The sequence below is a fragment of the Brachyhypopomus gauderio genome, chromosome 13, assembly GCF_052324685.1.
Source record: "Brachyhypopomus gauderio isolate BG-103 chromosome 13, BGAUD_0.2, whole genome shotgun sequence".
Taxonomy (NCBI): domain Eukaryota; kingdom Metazoa; phylum Chordata; class Actinopteri; order Gymnotiformes; family Hypopomidae; genus Brachyhypopomus; species Brachyhypopomus gauderio.
In genome coordinates this window covers 9300006-9315743 of record NC_135223.1, presented here as the reverse complement: position 1 = coordinate 9315743, position 15738 = coordinate 9300006, and the positions used below count along the sequence as shown (strand labels likewise).

The window sequence follows — 15738 nt, the reverse complement described above, 5'->3', positions numbered from 1 at the left end:
TTTTCAGTTGAGTGATCATTTGACTGTATGACTAAGAAAGGACTAAAGATAGTGATTGAGATCAAACCCTAATGATTATAGTCTCATTATAGGGAGTTGAAGTCAATCAAATCCTAATTATATTCTTATACTGATCTTGTGCCATTGTGTCATTAATATAATTATTATATGTCTGAAGGGCAATATAGGAATACCGAATTTCATAAATACCGTCAGTTCTCTCCCATGTTAGCCAAAATAGCTTAATCTTCAAATATACATTTTCTGGTCTTCCACAGGCATTAATAATATATGCAGTTATAAATCAGTCACAAACCCACACTTACCATGCAGTGGTAGTAAAAGTCAGATTAATTTAATGGGCAATTGTTTAAATGTCAAAAATACAGGTTTCATTATTGTAAAATATATATGTAGCTGTATATAACAGATAAAAACACCACAGAGACTTGGGGGGGGGGACGGTGTGTCTAGGAGTTCTCATCTTCCTGAGGGCCTGCCGCACCACACGCTGTGTTTGCTCCAACATAAGCCCGTTCTGCTTACCTGGTGCTGTGAGGTAAGGGGCTGCGCCGGAGCTGGGGGCACACACGCCTCCGCAGGGCTGTGGACGCTCAGCGTCTGGTTTCAGACACGCGAGCTCGGCAGGGGAAGATCACCCACGTGTGATTGATGGACCGACCGATGCTACGCCGACCCGGTTCTGCCAGAACGGTCCTTACATTGCTAGCTGTTTATCCTGTACGTCTCGGATCACACGGTAGCCGAAGTGACACTTTCCCATGATCACAGTCGGCATCGGCCGATATTTCACAAACGGAAGGGTCACATTTGTTACACAATCTCTTTAAAAAATAAACAAAAACATAAAACAAAAGGCTTTATCCCATTAATCCCAGTACATTAAGATCATTACACGCGCCCTGCTGGGTCATCAGTGTGCGCTTCAGTCTGAAGCCTGAAGAAACGCCTGGTGTGCAGGTGAAACGTGAACAGTCTGAGATTGGCACACAGGCCAGGAGGTGTAGGGTGGCGTGGAGACGCTGCCTCACACGTAGACATCCAAACACAGCAAAGACAAACGAGTTATAGTCGTGGTAAATGTACAGCCTACTAACCCTAGTGATAAACCTGGTCTTTAGATCCACTTACTATGGATGAACAAAGTGACTGTACACAAGGTTACATTCTAACTTAATATTGCATTGCCTTTCCAAAGGCACTGAGATGAATACTGTGCTGCTGCTGTTAATATGGGAACATTCTGACTCCCAAACTCACAGTGCTGAGCTCCCAGTCCACCAGGTTGTGCTACCTCTTTCACCAAAGACTCAGTGTGTAAAATAGCACCCCTCACCCACCCCCTCCCACAAGGGCATTTTTGTGCTTTAGCTGTAATGGGTCTTCACCATGAACACCGCTGCTGACCTTTGCAAGAACGTAGACTACATATCATTACTAGATATCATTACAGGGATGAGTCAGATGGGACCAGCAGTGGAGAATCCATGTGATCTCCAGAATTACAATCAGAAACATTGTATGCTCAAAGGTTTTTAAACCAACCTGGAAATACACAGTTTGTATATATCGTAAGGAAACGTGACGCCTTAAAATGTACTCTGCTGGTAGAAAACAATAAATCCTTGTCAATAAATAAGTACAGTTCCCTCCAGTTTCTCGTAGGTGTAGCTTTGCATAGCAGGGTGGGACCTCTGAGCCAGGAACTGACCCCCTGGTCACTGTCGGTCCTGCCGTGGTCCATGACACCAGCGATGATGACGATGGTGATGAAGGAGCCTGTGGTCCGCTGTACCGTTCAGTAAACCCAGTTAATTGGTACCCATTGAGGCTCGGAGCACAGCTGCTCCACGGCCGCCTGCAGTTTCTCAAAGGCCTTATCCAGATTATCGTTCACTATTGTGAAGTCAAAGTAATGGCTGTACGCCCGCTTGATCCGGGCGCTCTCGTCCACAGTTTTCTTCAAGTCCGTTTCCTGCCAGTGACAAAGACAGCGCCGCAAAATGCCAGTTACATTTGAGTTGTCTAAGAGGCGGTGTCTCAGCAGGCAAACATCTAGCAGGAGGCTGAGGAGCAGGAGGGGGTTGAAGAGTGGAGGCTCACCGTGAGGAGTTTGGTGGTGATCCCTGCATCCACCACAGCCTTGTGCATGGACCTTAGTGTCTCGAGCTCTGGAGCAGCGATGAACACCACGAAGGGCATGAACTCTGCTGTCCGCAGCACCTTCAGTGCCTGGCACACCCATATTCATGAAAAATACAAAGGATAAATAAATACAAAGGATTCCTCATTTTCACTGGAACATTAAGCATCGATGGGGAAAGCAGGGTAGGCACACGCGGCTGTCCCCCCACTGCGGGCGCACGCACCTGCGGGTTCACGTCTAGGATGCACGTGCGGCCCATGTGAACCACCTCGTGGATGGAGTCGATCTTGGTGCCGTACAGGTTGCCGTCGTATTCGCCGTGCTCGAGGTAGCGGCCGGCCTTAACGTCCTTCTCCATCTCGTCTCGAGAGACGAAGCGGTACGATTGGCCGTCCTTCTCCTCTTCACGGGGCCGCCGGGACGTGACTTAGAGAGATACAAAGGGGGGAGACCAGGGGCTGAGTTACTCAACATTACCAAACACTGCAGCGCTCGTGACCGTCCCAGCCACACACGCCAAGGAGACTCATGTGCGAGCTCTCAGATGTGTGGCGGAGTGGGCGGAGTTTGTGGGAGATTGCTGAGATGTGTGTGGTGATGAGGCGTGGGCGGGGCTTATGGGCGAGTGAATAGGTGTGTGTGGTGATGAGGCGTGGGCGGGGCTTATGGGCGAGTGAATAGGTGTGTGTGGTGATGAGGCGTGGGCGGGGCTTATGGGCGAGTGAATAGGTGTGTGTGGTGATAAGGCATGGGCGGGGCTTATGGGCGAGTGAATAGGTGTGTGTGGTGATAAGGCATGGGCGGGGCTTATGGGCGAGTGAATAGGTGTGTGTGGTGATAAGGCATGGGCGGGGCTTATGGGCGAGTGAATAGGTGTGTGTGGTGATGAGGCGTGGGCGGGGCTTATGGGCGAGTGAATAGGTGTGTGTGGCGATGAGGCGTAGGCGGGGCTTATGCGTGAGTGAATAGGTGTGTGTGGTGATGAGGCGTGGGCGGGGCTTATGCGCGACTGCATAGGTGTGTGTGGTGATGAGGCGTGGGCGAGGCTTATGCGCGAGTGAATAGGTGTGTGTGTGGTGATGAGACGTGAGCGGGGCTTATGCGTGACTGCATACGTGGGTGTGGTGATGAGGTGTAGGTGGGTTCGTGGACTCACAGGGTACAGTGGTGTGTGTGGTGATGAGGTGTGGGCGGGGCTTATGGACTCACAGGGTACAGTGGTGTGTGTGTGGTGATGAGGTGTGGGCGGGGCTTATGGACTCACAGGGTACAGTGGTGTGTGTGTGGTGATGAGGTGTGGGCGGGGCTTATGGACTCACAGGGTACAGTGGTGCCAAAGCGCAGAGGGTTGAGCACTATGAGTCTGTTCTTCAGGCTCCGGCGGCCCACGCCCTGAGCACCGATCAGGACCAGCGTCTTCCTCTGGAACGGAGGCATCCGGGTCACCTCCTCGTAGATCTGCAGCTCGTGCCGATCAAATTCTGAGAGCGGGACATCATGGAGAAATAGGTGTTATTAAGAGGAATGGAGAAGGATGACGGCAGAGGAGAAAAGAGGAGAAAAGAGGAGAAAAGAGGAGAAAAGAGGAGAAGGATCTTGAGCCGTGCCAACCTGCATTCTTTGCTGTCAGGTACATCATTTTCTTTTTCTTCCTTTTCCCAGTTATTGGCCCACAGAGGATTCCTGGAATTAAAGAGAGACCCAGATCTAGAGCCGCCTCACGCAGAACGCTGCAGTCCAGCAGAGCAACAGGTGACCACAGGTGATTCCCCCGCGATCACAGATGTGAGGGGCAGATGTTCACACCGTACCTGACCCGTCCCAGTCTCTCCGTACAAACGCTTTCCTCTTCTCCTCCAAATACTGACTTGGAATGAGGCCAGTGCTACCACCAACAACACTGCAGGCCTAAGAGACAAACACCTCTTATCAACCACCAGCACCACATACACTCTTACATGCTGTTTGTATTAGATTCCCCCAATTTCACTTGTTGATCTGAAAATAAATTTGACAATTCTGGAAGTGTCATTAATAATTTTATGTATTTGGTTGATCTATGTCAGCTCATACTATAACAAACTACAACACAAAGCTTCTGAAATGTAGGCGTGCTACACACCTGCCACCAGTTGGGGTCCTCCCTGTTCACTATGTGAAGGATTTCTCCTTTGGAGAAGGCCAGCCCTGCCTCTTTACAGGGGATCAGATTGTCTGCATCAGGGTTGTAGTTAAAATGAGGTCTCAAAAATACCTGAAGAAAGAAACGTTAGAAAGTGAATGTTAAAAAGCCCCTTCTAGAACACAAAATCGTCCTCGACGCAGATAAAAACGTACTTCTTAAGAGTAACAAAATGAGACAAGTGAAAGACGTGATCACAGAAGGGGGCGTGAGAGATGACAGGGGTCTCCAATCCTCAGACTGCACAGACTGTTGGAGAACATCAGCACATGCTGTCTTTGTTTACGGAGCAGATGGGGTGTGTGCGTGTGCATGTGTTTGCGGGGCGGGGGGCGCGGCGAACTGACCTTCAAAGCCTGAATTCACAATCTTTTGTTAATTTCTCGCTAGACAAATTCTATTTGAAGTGAATTTCTTAATGGAGATCCATGTACTATATATGCAAAACAGTTTGCTGTTAATTTAGCAAAATAAAATGATCAAAAATATCGTGTGTTAGTATTTAATGAGTTGTGTCACACTGCTACTATAAAAAGGAATTCATGGAAAATCGAGATACAACACACAGCATTACTGCTCAATTACAACACGCAGATATGCCAAAATGTTCTTTATTGGTATTTATTTTGTGCCTGGTCCTGACAAAATAAACACCACAAACATAAATTCTGACACAAATTCAGCATTTTCTTTTTTTAAATGCAAAACCACAGATTTGTCAGTAAAGAGGTCAAACGGCATGAAAACAACATAACAGGTTTTTCTTTTCAGGCACTTTCTGCACGTGTTGCTACTGGAAAGCAATGGTGTGTGTATTCCACGTTTTCTACGTGATTTCAGGCAGGACTTCTCCAAAGAAGTGGGATACTACACTGAACTGTACTGAGGTTATGCAAACACCGATCGCATACAATGTTTTCACAAGAAATATTTACAGGGCTTTTAATTTCGGAGCGTGGTTTGCTGTGTACTGTCAACACGCTGCTTGTTCTTTGAACTACAGAAATAGTGCAGAGTTCACCAACTGGATTACGGTCCTCTTAGCACCATGAACAGATCGAATGCTTTCATCACTATTTTGTTCCCAGATTACATATCTTGTAGACTACGTGTCATTCTTAGATGCCCCTGCCATAGAAATATCAATGATAATTAATGAATGTGCTTTGTACAATGTATCCGTTAGAATAAATATATCTGAAGCACATCTTTCAGCAAGGAAATGACAGGACACAGTTAGCCTATTTCCATCCTGCCCCAGACCTCCTTAGAGTATGTGTGTGTGTGTGTGTGTGTGTGGTTGTGTTCCTGTCCCCCAGCTCTCTCCTCCCACCTGCCCTACATAGCGTGGAACGTGTTTATTAATAGGAGCAGGACGGCTCGGTTTCAGCCTGGTGGCATTCTGAGTCACCCTGAGCCCAAGACTCTTCCTCCGCAGTGTCAGGTAGGACCCGCCCCCCTGACCCTTAACTACATCCTTAACTACTTACAGCCAACAGCACAGAGAAGCCCCAGCGGAAATCTGGACTGAAGTCAAGAATCTGAGATGTATACCGATGTACCACAGTTTAGATAAGTCTTCCATCCTCGGGTCATCTTCCGTGTCTAATGCCACGAAGGCAAAAGGGTCAAACTCTTCCACCTCGCCCCAAAAGCACGTGGCCTATCAGTAAAGGCTGAAGAACCAGTAAAGAGCGAAGAAGAGAGTGTGGTGCATCTGAACGGCGGCGCCCCTCCCCCACCCACCTGCGCAGGTGTGGGCGTGTCTTTGTAACTGGGCAGGATCTTGAGGGTGATGCTGCCACTGGTGTCCTTCAGCATCTGCTGCAGGGCGGTGGGGTCGCTGCCCACCTCCAGGCCGTTCATCTCCCGGATGACGTCGCCCGCGTGCAGCATGCCCTGCCTGTCGATCATGCTGCCGTGGAGAATGCGGGCGATGACCAGGTCGCCGTTCTCCACTCGGAATGTCACGCCCTGAAGACGACGGCCCGCACAGAATGCGCCTTAAGACACACGCGAACATGCGTGGTGACGTGCGCATGGCCACGTCTCACGCTGTTCCCACAGGCCCTCGTGTCCACACCTCATAAACCCAACACTCTCTACAGAATCTCTTTGGTATGGATGTTAAAGATCAACCAGTGCCTCAACTGAAATGTATTTTAGGACTCTTGGGACAGGCTTTGAATCGTACCAGGCATCTGAATTCCTATGAGGGAGGAGGGCTTTGAATCCTCTTTAAAATCAAACCAAAGCAGACATCATGCAAAAGTACAAATCACACAAATAACTTAAATAACATGCACGCCAAAATAAACAACTCAGTAGGTCTTCCGTAGCAAGGAAAACAATTGCCAACAATCTAATAGACCAACTGACTGGAACAGAGACTATTACAAAGGAATCATTTTCATTGAAAAGAAAAATCTCAATCAATGTTGAATCTAATGCTGAACACTCTCTAGAGGGCTGCCGCAGTTGCTATCAAACCACACACGTGAAAGCGAAACTAAAATTAACAATATCTCAGTGGGTACATCATTAGATGCAAACCACAAGTCTCAGACACCAACAGCCTCCCAGAGAAGCAGGAGATGGTTACAGCACACACCCAGCAGCTTATCACAAGGAAGGCCCTCAGCATCTGTTGGAGTTTGTGTCTCCACAGACTTCAGGACGCTCAATACACGCCAAGGACACCTGAACATATGTCCAGGTTCTTTTAATGCCCTCAAATGAGGTGCTTCCGAGTGCTTCGTAAGATTTAAGCTATAAGTGCTTCGTTTAATAGATCAATATCTGGAATGAACACTGGGTCCCAGCAAAAGGTTTTACCACCCATTATCGTTTGATGATAATCGGAATGGAAGCAGGGCGTGCGGAGGTTCTGGTGAGGACGCGGTTCTGCTCACCAGGGGCTCCCCGGCCTTCTTCTGGATGCTGATCATGCGCACGGTGTCGGCCGGCACGAGGGCAGCGGCGCTGGGGGAGACGGGGTCCGCCGCAGACGGGGGGGTTTCGTAAGATTTAGCAGCCACCTTATCATGAGCCTCTATTAAAGACTGAAGACAATGAGTGAAAATCAGAATAACCCGCAACAACAATCATATGTACAATTATATCATTTATTTAATATAAAATACATTTTATATAATTAATATTTATAATTTAATTAAACGGATCACATAACAATTAATCAGATCGAAGCACAAACAAAAAGTAAATAAATAAAAACTGTCATGCACAAATGTGATTCAATTAATCCAAAGCCCCTGATCACTGGGGAAAAGTCTGAAAACGTGTGCACACTCTACTTTTCTACTTTTGTGGTGCTGTAACCAATGCACAGAAGATCCAGATGTGTCTGCTGTGGAGACTGGGTGTCTGCTGTGGAGACTGGGTGTCTGCTGTGGAGACTGGGTGTCTGCTGTGGAGACTGGGTGTCTGCTGTGGAGACTGGGTGTCTGCTGTGGAGACTGGGTGTCTGCTGTGGAGACTGGGTGTCTGCTGTGGAGACTGGGTGTCTGCTGTGGAGACTGGGTGTCTGCTGTGGAGACTGGATGTCTGCTGTGGAGACTGGATGTCTGCTGTGGAGACTGGATGTCTGCTGTGGAGACTGGATGTCTGCTGTGGAGACTGGATGTCTGCTGTACCTGGAAGTGCGGCTCCTTCAGAATGCTGGAGAGTTCTGCAGCGCTGGCGTCACGCTCGACCAGCCCGCTGATGTCCGACAGGATCTCACCCACCAGCTCTACGTTTCTGTCTCGCACCGCCTCCAGTTTCACATCCTCCAATCGCTCGTGAGCCTGGAGAGGAAGAGAACCGAGGAACTGAGCGCGTTCACTGGTCTTACGGGGAAACACGGGGCCAAAGCCTCGGGTGAGATGTTTCAACTTTCATGATGAACATTCTTTAAAACCATCCACCCAACCTCCCCTTTTTCATGTCTCTTTAACTCACCTCACTTGATATATATTAAAGCGCACGCATGCGCGCGCACACACCCACAAGTGGGCTTTACTGCCTGTCTATTGTCAGGAGTCTGGAGTGTCCTGCCTTAATCAAAATACATTTCTCCATTCACTTCTACACTGCACCTGATTTATAAGCAGAGAAATTCATAATCACACTTGTGAAACTCCACCGCTGTTGAATCAACTCTTCAACAAGAGCCATCGTTGCCTGCTTAATCAATAGCACCAAAGTCTCACTGCCTTTACTGCACAGACATTTTTTTAAATATTACTGACACGTACAAGATTACTATTTGGATGGCAGATAAGCGGTGACTTGGTCACCTTGGCAAGCGAACGGACAATGGGACTCTCCATAATGCCACGCAGGAAGATGAGGTCGATGTCTTTGGCTCCGGTGGATGAGGGCATCTCCTTGAGGTTGTCCAACACTTGCTGCATAGCTGCAGAAAAAAAAAAAGATCACTTTCATTTTTAACAAAAGTAAAAATGTTCTCTACATCAATATTCATATGTTTGTCAAACATGATAATGGCACCTTTGTGCGTGCATCATCATCATACACACATAATTCTTCCCGAGGCCCACTCAGAAACATAAATCACACCTTTATACAGTCATCAACAATCTGCGACTTATTTGAATCATTATTAGTTGCAGTGAGTCTGCATGACAGCAGGGAGCATCTATGCTTCAACCAATGGCGACAGTCACATTTACATTTAGAGTGTTCAGCAGACGATCTCATCCAGAGAGACTTTCAATAATCCTTTGTTGTCTCTATGGAATAAATCATTATCTTACATTATGCAAGTTGAATTAGGCAGTGAATTTTGGGTTCAGCATCAGAACTGAGCTGCAAATTACTAACAGACATTCACCACCAATTCAGCCAAATTAACATGTCATAGAATGTATTGTTTGTAGTTGTTTATGCGTAAATAAAAAAAAAGACTAAAGTTTAAAAACAAACAAACAAAATAGTGAATGAAGTACTATGCTTCTTATCATATAATATGTATGGGCATGTTTCCGCAAAGAATAGTGGCCAAATCTTAGTACTTACATGCACTAAGAGATACACAATCTAGTCCAACGTATGTGGACACCCCTCCTAACTATCTGAGTTCAAGTGTTTTAGCAACACCCATTGCAAACATGAACATGAGGCCATGTTATCTCCATAGACAAACACTGACAGTCAGAAGGGTCATAGCGAAGAGCTCGGTGACTCTAAACGTGAAGCATGCCACCAGTGGACTCTGGAGTAATTCTTGGCATTTTAGGTTTGTTACCCACAAGCCGGCTGAAAATGTTACCTTCCAGAAATGTGTGGTCCCACTACGCATAGTCAGGGGCTGTGCTTTAGGGTTTGGGCTAAGCCCCTTAATTCAGTGAAGGGTGATGTTATTGCTATAGCATTAGAGGCATTTTAGACAATTACACGCTCCCAACATTGTGGCAACAGTTCAGGGAAGGCAAATTCCTGTTCTAACATGACTGAGCCACTGTTCAACAAAGTGAAGTCTATAAGTTTTTATGATTGGTGTGAAGAAACTCCAGTGGCCTGCAAGGACCCCCCATGCTCAGCCCCTCTGAACACATTTGACCTGGAAAGAAAACCAGGCCTTTTTGTCCAACATCAGGGCCTGACTTCATAAGAAGAACATAGATCCCCACACTCCAACATCTAGTAGAAAGCCTTGAAAGAGTGGAGGCTCCTTACTGATCCATATTGATATCCCAGAAGAACATTCAGGGCTGATGGTCAGATGTCCGCATAAGAATATCAATATTTCATACTGCATCTCCAACTCTACTGTTTCCCCACTGTTCGGTTATGATAATGAATCCATGAATGAATACCAACACTGTGAAAATTGCTTATGCCACGTCAAACAAGCCGACTTGTCACGATTTGACCTCATCACATTACTGTTAATAGTAATCATCTCCATGGTGAGAACACCTACACACAGACCTCTCGCGCAGCAGGGTGTCAAACTTTATAGCAACACAACACGCTATTCCAGTTCTGAGAACAGCGTGCACGGTGGAATGCCAATTTCCTTTCATCTGCAGTTTCAAATAAGGGTTGGACCTATTCAAGTGGTTAGTAATCAAAGGTTTTTGCTCCTCGGTCTTCTTGCCAGTGTTACTCATCACCAGTTCCCACCTGTCATCTGCATGTCCACTAGGACATGATTAGTACCAGCACAGGAGCGTAAAGACAAACACGGACTTCCTGTGTCACGCACGCAGCCCATCACACCTCTGCCAAGCTGGTGCTTTTGCAGCATCCCAGAACGGCTCAAGGTGCCCAAGGACGGACCAAGCTGTGCAGTTCTGTATATGTACTTAGTGGCTGATATGCGTGAGTGGCCAGCATTGCTCTGACGTGGACAGATCGCCGTAAACCTCCATCTCTGGAAGTTCAGTGAGATTGTGGTCGACTGATCCTGGGGGTTTCAGGCTGTGGTTTTGTTGGGAATCAAACTACCAGCCTAACCACACAACCTCTTTACCAGAATGATCGTTGCTACATGAATTTCGCTAATGGGACTTGCAATTAATGAAAGGCTTCATGCAAGGACCTCATTTTCATATGAATGTACTGGGGCAAGAATGGACTGAACAAAATGAACAGATATTCTTTTTCCTTCCCTCAAAGCATTTGGCCCATTGTGGTCCTGAACGTATCAATGTTCATGCTGCTACATCTGCTACTTCTAACCCATCAAGGCAATAAGAATTATCCAAGGGCTGAACTTCTCCAGACAGTGTTGATGCAACACAGCCTTGTCAGCATAGAGTTCAGATGGTTTTGAAAGTCTAAACAATCTGAAGCTAGCCAGACAGGACACACGTTAGAAATGTGAAAGACAAGGATTTTTCAGCCAAGCAAAAATGCCATTAGCACAGGTGTTCCATACTGCTTATGATAAGAAGCAAAATTATGATGCAAATCAACCAAAATGGACAGTTCGGCTTACCATCAATATATTAGGGATACATCATCATGACTGAAATTCTCTCACCATGAGACCAATATTCTGCTCACTCTCTTTGGGCTGTTTATACATGTATATATATATTTTAGCTTTAAGTACACTTTAAAGCATTTAAAATTCACTTCACTGGTTTTCCCAATGTTCCCACAGTTCTGATATGTACACATCATATCATGAAGGACTTCTGTTCATTCCTGAGGGGCTTACCTGCACCAGCCTTGACACTGGCAACAGTCATTAATCCTATATCACAGGTCAAGCGCACAGCCTACATAAAACTTGTGCGAGTCTTCAATCAGAGTGAGACCAGTGCACCTAGAGGACTGGAGACACACAAAGCTTCCACATCACAAAGTGTACCGTCACAGGTTCAACAACGTGGATTTCATCACCATACGGTCGAGCAGTCTGCACTGTTTCGCAGTTGGATGGATTGTCCACTGGAGCAAAGAAGACTAAAGTAGACTAAAGACATTAGTTTGGCTTAAGAAGAAATAAAATGTCAGGCTGATTCATGAACACAGTTTGGAGGACGAGAAACCAATATTATGAGGGAAAAGACGAAGGGTGAAGAAAAAGAGACTAACAGTACAGACATTCTTCAAAAACAGGAGACCAACAGTACATACATTCTCTAAAAACAGAGGAGACCAACAGTAGACATTCTCTAAAAACAGAGGAGACCAACAGCACAGACATTCTCTAAAAACAGAGGAGACCAACAGCACAGACATTCTTTAAAAACAGAGGAGACCAACAGCACAGACATTCTTTAAAAACAGAGGAGACCAACAGCACAGACATTCTCTAAAAACAGAGGAGACCAACAGTAGACATTCTCTAAAAACAGAGGAGACCAACAGTAGACATTCTCTAAAAACAGAGGAGACCAACAGCACAGACATTCTCTAAAAACAGAGGAGACCAACAGCACAGACATTCTTTAAAAACAGAGGAGACCAACAGCACAGACATTCTCTAAAAACAGAGGAGACCAACAGCACAGACATTCTCTAAAAACAGAGACCAACAGTACAGACATTCTCTAAAAACAGTCAAAGTACACAGTACCTGCACTGGCAGGTCTTTGGGGCTACATTCTACACTAAATACTGAGCTAAAAGTCTAATTACAGGATATATAACTCATACTTCATTCCGATATGTGCTGGGTTTATCTTTTATGCCCACAAAATGATCCTTAATGCTACACTTTGCTTACTAGAGACACAAACCCTTACATTAAGAACCTGAAACCCCCCCCTCACCACCTACGCTCGCCATTTTTAACATTTAAACTCTCCATGATGAAAGGGCTTTCAAGAGATGTTTAGTAAATAGACAATCTCACTAGTACAGCATGCTTAGACACGGCAGAACACCTCATCACGTGGGGGCTCAATGGTGTTAGCACAGTTATGATAATGAAGTTTAAATTAAATAATAACTTTTTGTTGGTCTTTTTAATTAAAACCATCAGATTTGATATTTCACACAATTCTGAGTTGATAACCTGACTGCCTATGATTTGTCTTAACAAACAAATCAAGAGCTTTGTCTCATGGAAATAAGATAAATAGGAGCCATATCTGGACCCATCTTTGCAACCTTATAATTATGTGAACATATCGGTTAGTAATGCGGCCTGATGGAAAGGAAACTCAACCTGCATTCACAGCCTGTGGAGTCTTGATAAAGAGTCTTCCAGAAAAGTGGCATAAAACATCGAAAGAAAATTTATTTTGGATGACTAAACAACTTCTGTAATAAAATGTGCAGAGTGAATAGCCATACACTATTAATATCCTATATTTATATCTTTACTGAACAATATTATTCCTTGTTCCTTCACATTTCCAGTGGTGTGTTGCATAATAATCTACACAAACATTAATCATACACACTGAGAATGATTATAGCACTTGGAACCTGGAAAATGTAATATCTGGTGATATAGTTGATCAAACTGAAAAGAATAATTGTCAATTTTATATATATATGAGAGAGAGAGAGAGAGAGAGAGAGAGAGAGAGAGAGAGAGAGAGAGAGAGAGAGAGAGAGAGAGAGAGAGAGAGAGAGAGAGGGAGAGGTGTGGGGGAGAGAATATATAATGGGACTAACTCACCTATAAAATGATTCCAATTCAAGTCCCAAAGCCTCGTTATATTATCTGCACCCAGAGTCTTAGACCTCAGCAGAACCTGGAAGAGATTGTACAAAAATAGTAATGCAATAGTATAATAGTAACATAGTGATAGTAACATGTTACAGTTGAATTTTTTCTAGGGTTAGAGCAGAGACCGTATATATATGGTCCAATACCGTATATATACGGTCTCTGGGTTAGAGGAACACAAAAATCAAACAGCTTGTTAAAAAAAACTTAAACATGACCATTTGCCAATATTCTATCACCATCTTGTTACAATGCAGTTTGTGGCATCATTTACAGACGACATTTACCAGTTTAAATCTACATTTTGTAGAAAACATCCAGCTTGGCAATATGCACTGAAATATTACTCTGATAAATCACCTGGTTTATAAGAACAACATTTAAACAGTGATAACAATATCACACTGCCCATCACAGTATTGTTAAACTACTCCATAAGAAAGTAGTTTTACCAAGTTCTTTCTTTATTAAGGAAAGTTATGTTTGTTAATTTATTCTCGACCTCAGATCAAAGAGCATCACACATCCAAGAATGATATTTAAGGTATACATTGGCACCAATAAATGAGACTCAGACTCTGTAACTGTGCATTACAGCTGGGTTATTAAGCATACAAGTGGGCAGCAAAATCCGCCAAATCAGGTTAATAAGCATAATGTGAGTGCACAGATTGGCGTTATAGTCAGATTTCCGTTCCTTGTACGTCAGTTAAATAACTTACATTTTCTCCGTTTTCGTAATATTATGCAATAACTGCCACTCATATCAAATCCCTTACGAGAAAAAAACCTTTTAAATCGAAGGTTACACAAATATAGATTCCAAAATACGAGCAATGTGTAAAATCAGCGCCTCACGTATTTCCCCAATACTGATGTTCGGTACTGTTTCTATCCAGCTTAAGTGACCGTTTCCCCTTCTGGATGTGAGACGCGGCGTGGTGCGCGAGACCAGCCGAGTCGGCGCGAGCGAGAGAACCATCGCGCGCACGAAACTAACAACCCTCCGCCCCAACCGTCACACTGAAATCAGCCGACACGCCGTTACTTTAATCGAAAAGTTCGTTTAAACTTGGCGAACGTGTGAGACCTTACCAGAGCACAGATGTGAAAACCCGCACAAACTGGTGGAGGGAGCGGGGAGTGAGAGACACGGAGGGGGCGCGGTGTACAAGTCCAGACTCATACGGTCTGAGGGGGAAACTAAACTAGACGAGACAGCCAACCGACACCGCGCCTCAGTGTTGAAACAGACCCGGACCAGGTCGACTGACTCGGCGTCATATTTTAGGTTTCGGTGTTTAGGACCCGCTACTACTAACCGTGACACACCGGAGCGTCTCGTCAACTAGGGAGCTAACCTCGCTAACGGGCTAGCTGCCTCAGCGAGTCTCGTCAAGTTCACACAGGAGACCGATAACCTGTAGAAAAACTAACCAATACGTTATCTCCACAGTCAAAACTTTCCCGCCCTGGTTCTTTATTCCTCGCCGTGTCCGTCTTAACGCTACGAGACGGCGCTCAAACGACGGGAACTCGCCGTTAAACGGGCGCGCACGTGCGCCATGTCTCGTTCCCCATTCAACTTTGGGAAGCCGCGTCTCGCCAGCTAGCGCGTTAGCACACGAACGATGTGGAGTCGTGGACCGGGCGAGCTAGCTGCTTAGCTCCAAGTTATGTGTGTGAAGAAAAGAAAAGTTCTTCTGAAGTAGTGTGACCCGAGTTATTACAGGAAAACGGCACCGCCGCGCATTCCTCACTCGTTTGTAGTAGTCGCTGGTTGAAGGTGCTGTTTGCAACTGATTATTAGCCAACAGCCCCATATAGCTAACAAATATCAGCTGGTTATTATTAGCTAGGCAGCTAGCAGGCTAAATAGCGCTAAGTTAGCTGATCGGCGTTGTTATCAAAAGTGGCTAGCTAGCACATCGACACAGTCGAACTGAACAGACAGCCACGTGCTGACCCAAAATACTTTGGTTCCTTTCCTAATAATAATAATACAAGAAGAACACACAGTAAAAAAATACAACAAAAGCACATACCCAATATTCCCGTGTGGTCCTGTCCCACTAAGACTCGACCTCACCCCCCACCCTACCCCCTACAGGTTTCACGGCAGCTCGGAGAAAGCGCTCATCCTGTGTTGTCAGTCAAATCTCTAGACTAGCCCCGCACACTGACGCCTGGGCTCCATGGCCAGCCGATGTCCTGCCCCTTTACGCTGGA

At 45.5% G+C, this 15738-nt stretch overlaps 1 protein-coding gene across 11 annotated transcripts; it reads right to left on the bottom strand.

Annotated features, from left to right (window-relative positions):
• Positions 1-333: 333 nt before the first annotated feature.
• Positions 334-15683, bottom strand: pals2a (protein associated with LIN7 2, MAGUK p55 family member a). 11 transcript variants are annotated; one of them, XM_076970693.1, is made up of 14 exons: positions 15555-15683; positions 13459-13534; positions 11542-11657; positions 8606-8766; positions 8003-8155; positions 7262-7411; positions 6096-6323; positions 4290-4421; positions 3979-4075; positions 3779-3850; positions 3487-3648; positions 2391-2593; positions 2125-2253; positions 334-1996 (listed from the first exon to the last, which is right to left on the bottom strand). In XM_076970693.1, exons 3-14 carry the CDS (start codon positions 11570-11572, stop codon positions 1820-1822), a joined length of 1695 nt encoding a protein of 564 aa, XP_076826808.1. In that variant the 5' UTR covers positions 11573-11657; positions 13459-13534; positions 15555-15683; the 3' UTR covers positions 334-1819. The 11 variants fall into 11 exon arrangements, with proteins under 11 accessions (XP_076826808.1, XP_076826817.1, XP_076826811.1 ...); XM_076970702.1 differs by having other exon boundaries at positions 8648-8766; XM_076970696.1 differs by lacking the exon at positions 15555-15683 and adding an exon at positions 14947-15090.
• Between the last annotated feature and the right edge of the window lie 55 nt (positions 15684-15738).

Bases quoted from the DNA above. Each gene is read 5' to 3' on its own strand.
- pals2a (XM_076970693.1), bottom strand. From the start codon at position 11,572: ATGACTGTTGCCAGTGTCAAGGCTGGTGCAG. The intron at 8,156-8,605 runs GTACGTGTCAGT...CTTCCTCTCCAG, and splicing joins GCCATCCAAATAGTAATCTT to GCTCACGAGCGATTGGAGGA. The intron at 3,851-3,978 runs GTACGGTGTGAA...CTTTAATTCCAG, and splicing joins GAGAGACTGGGACGGGTCAG to GAATCCTCTGTGGGCCAATA.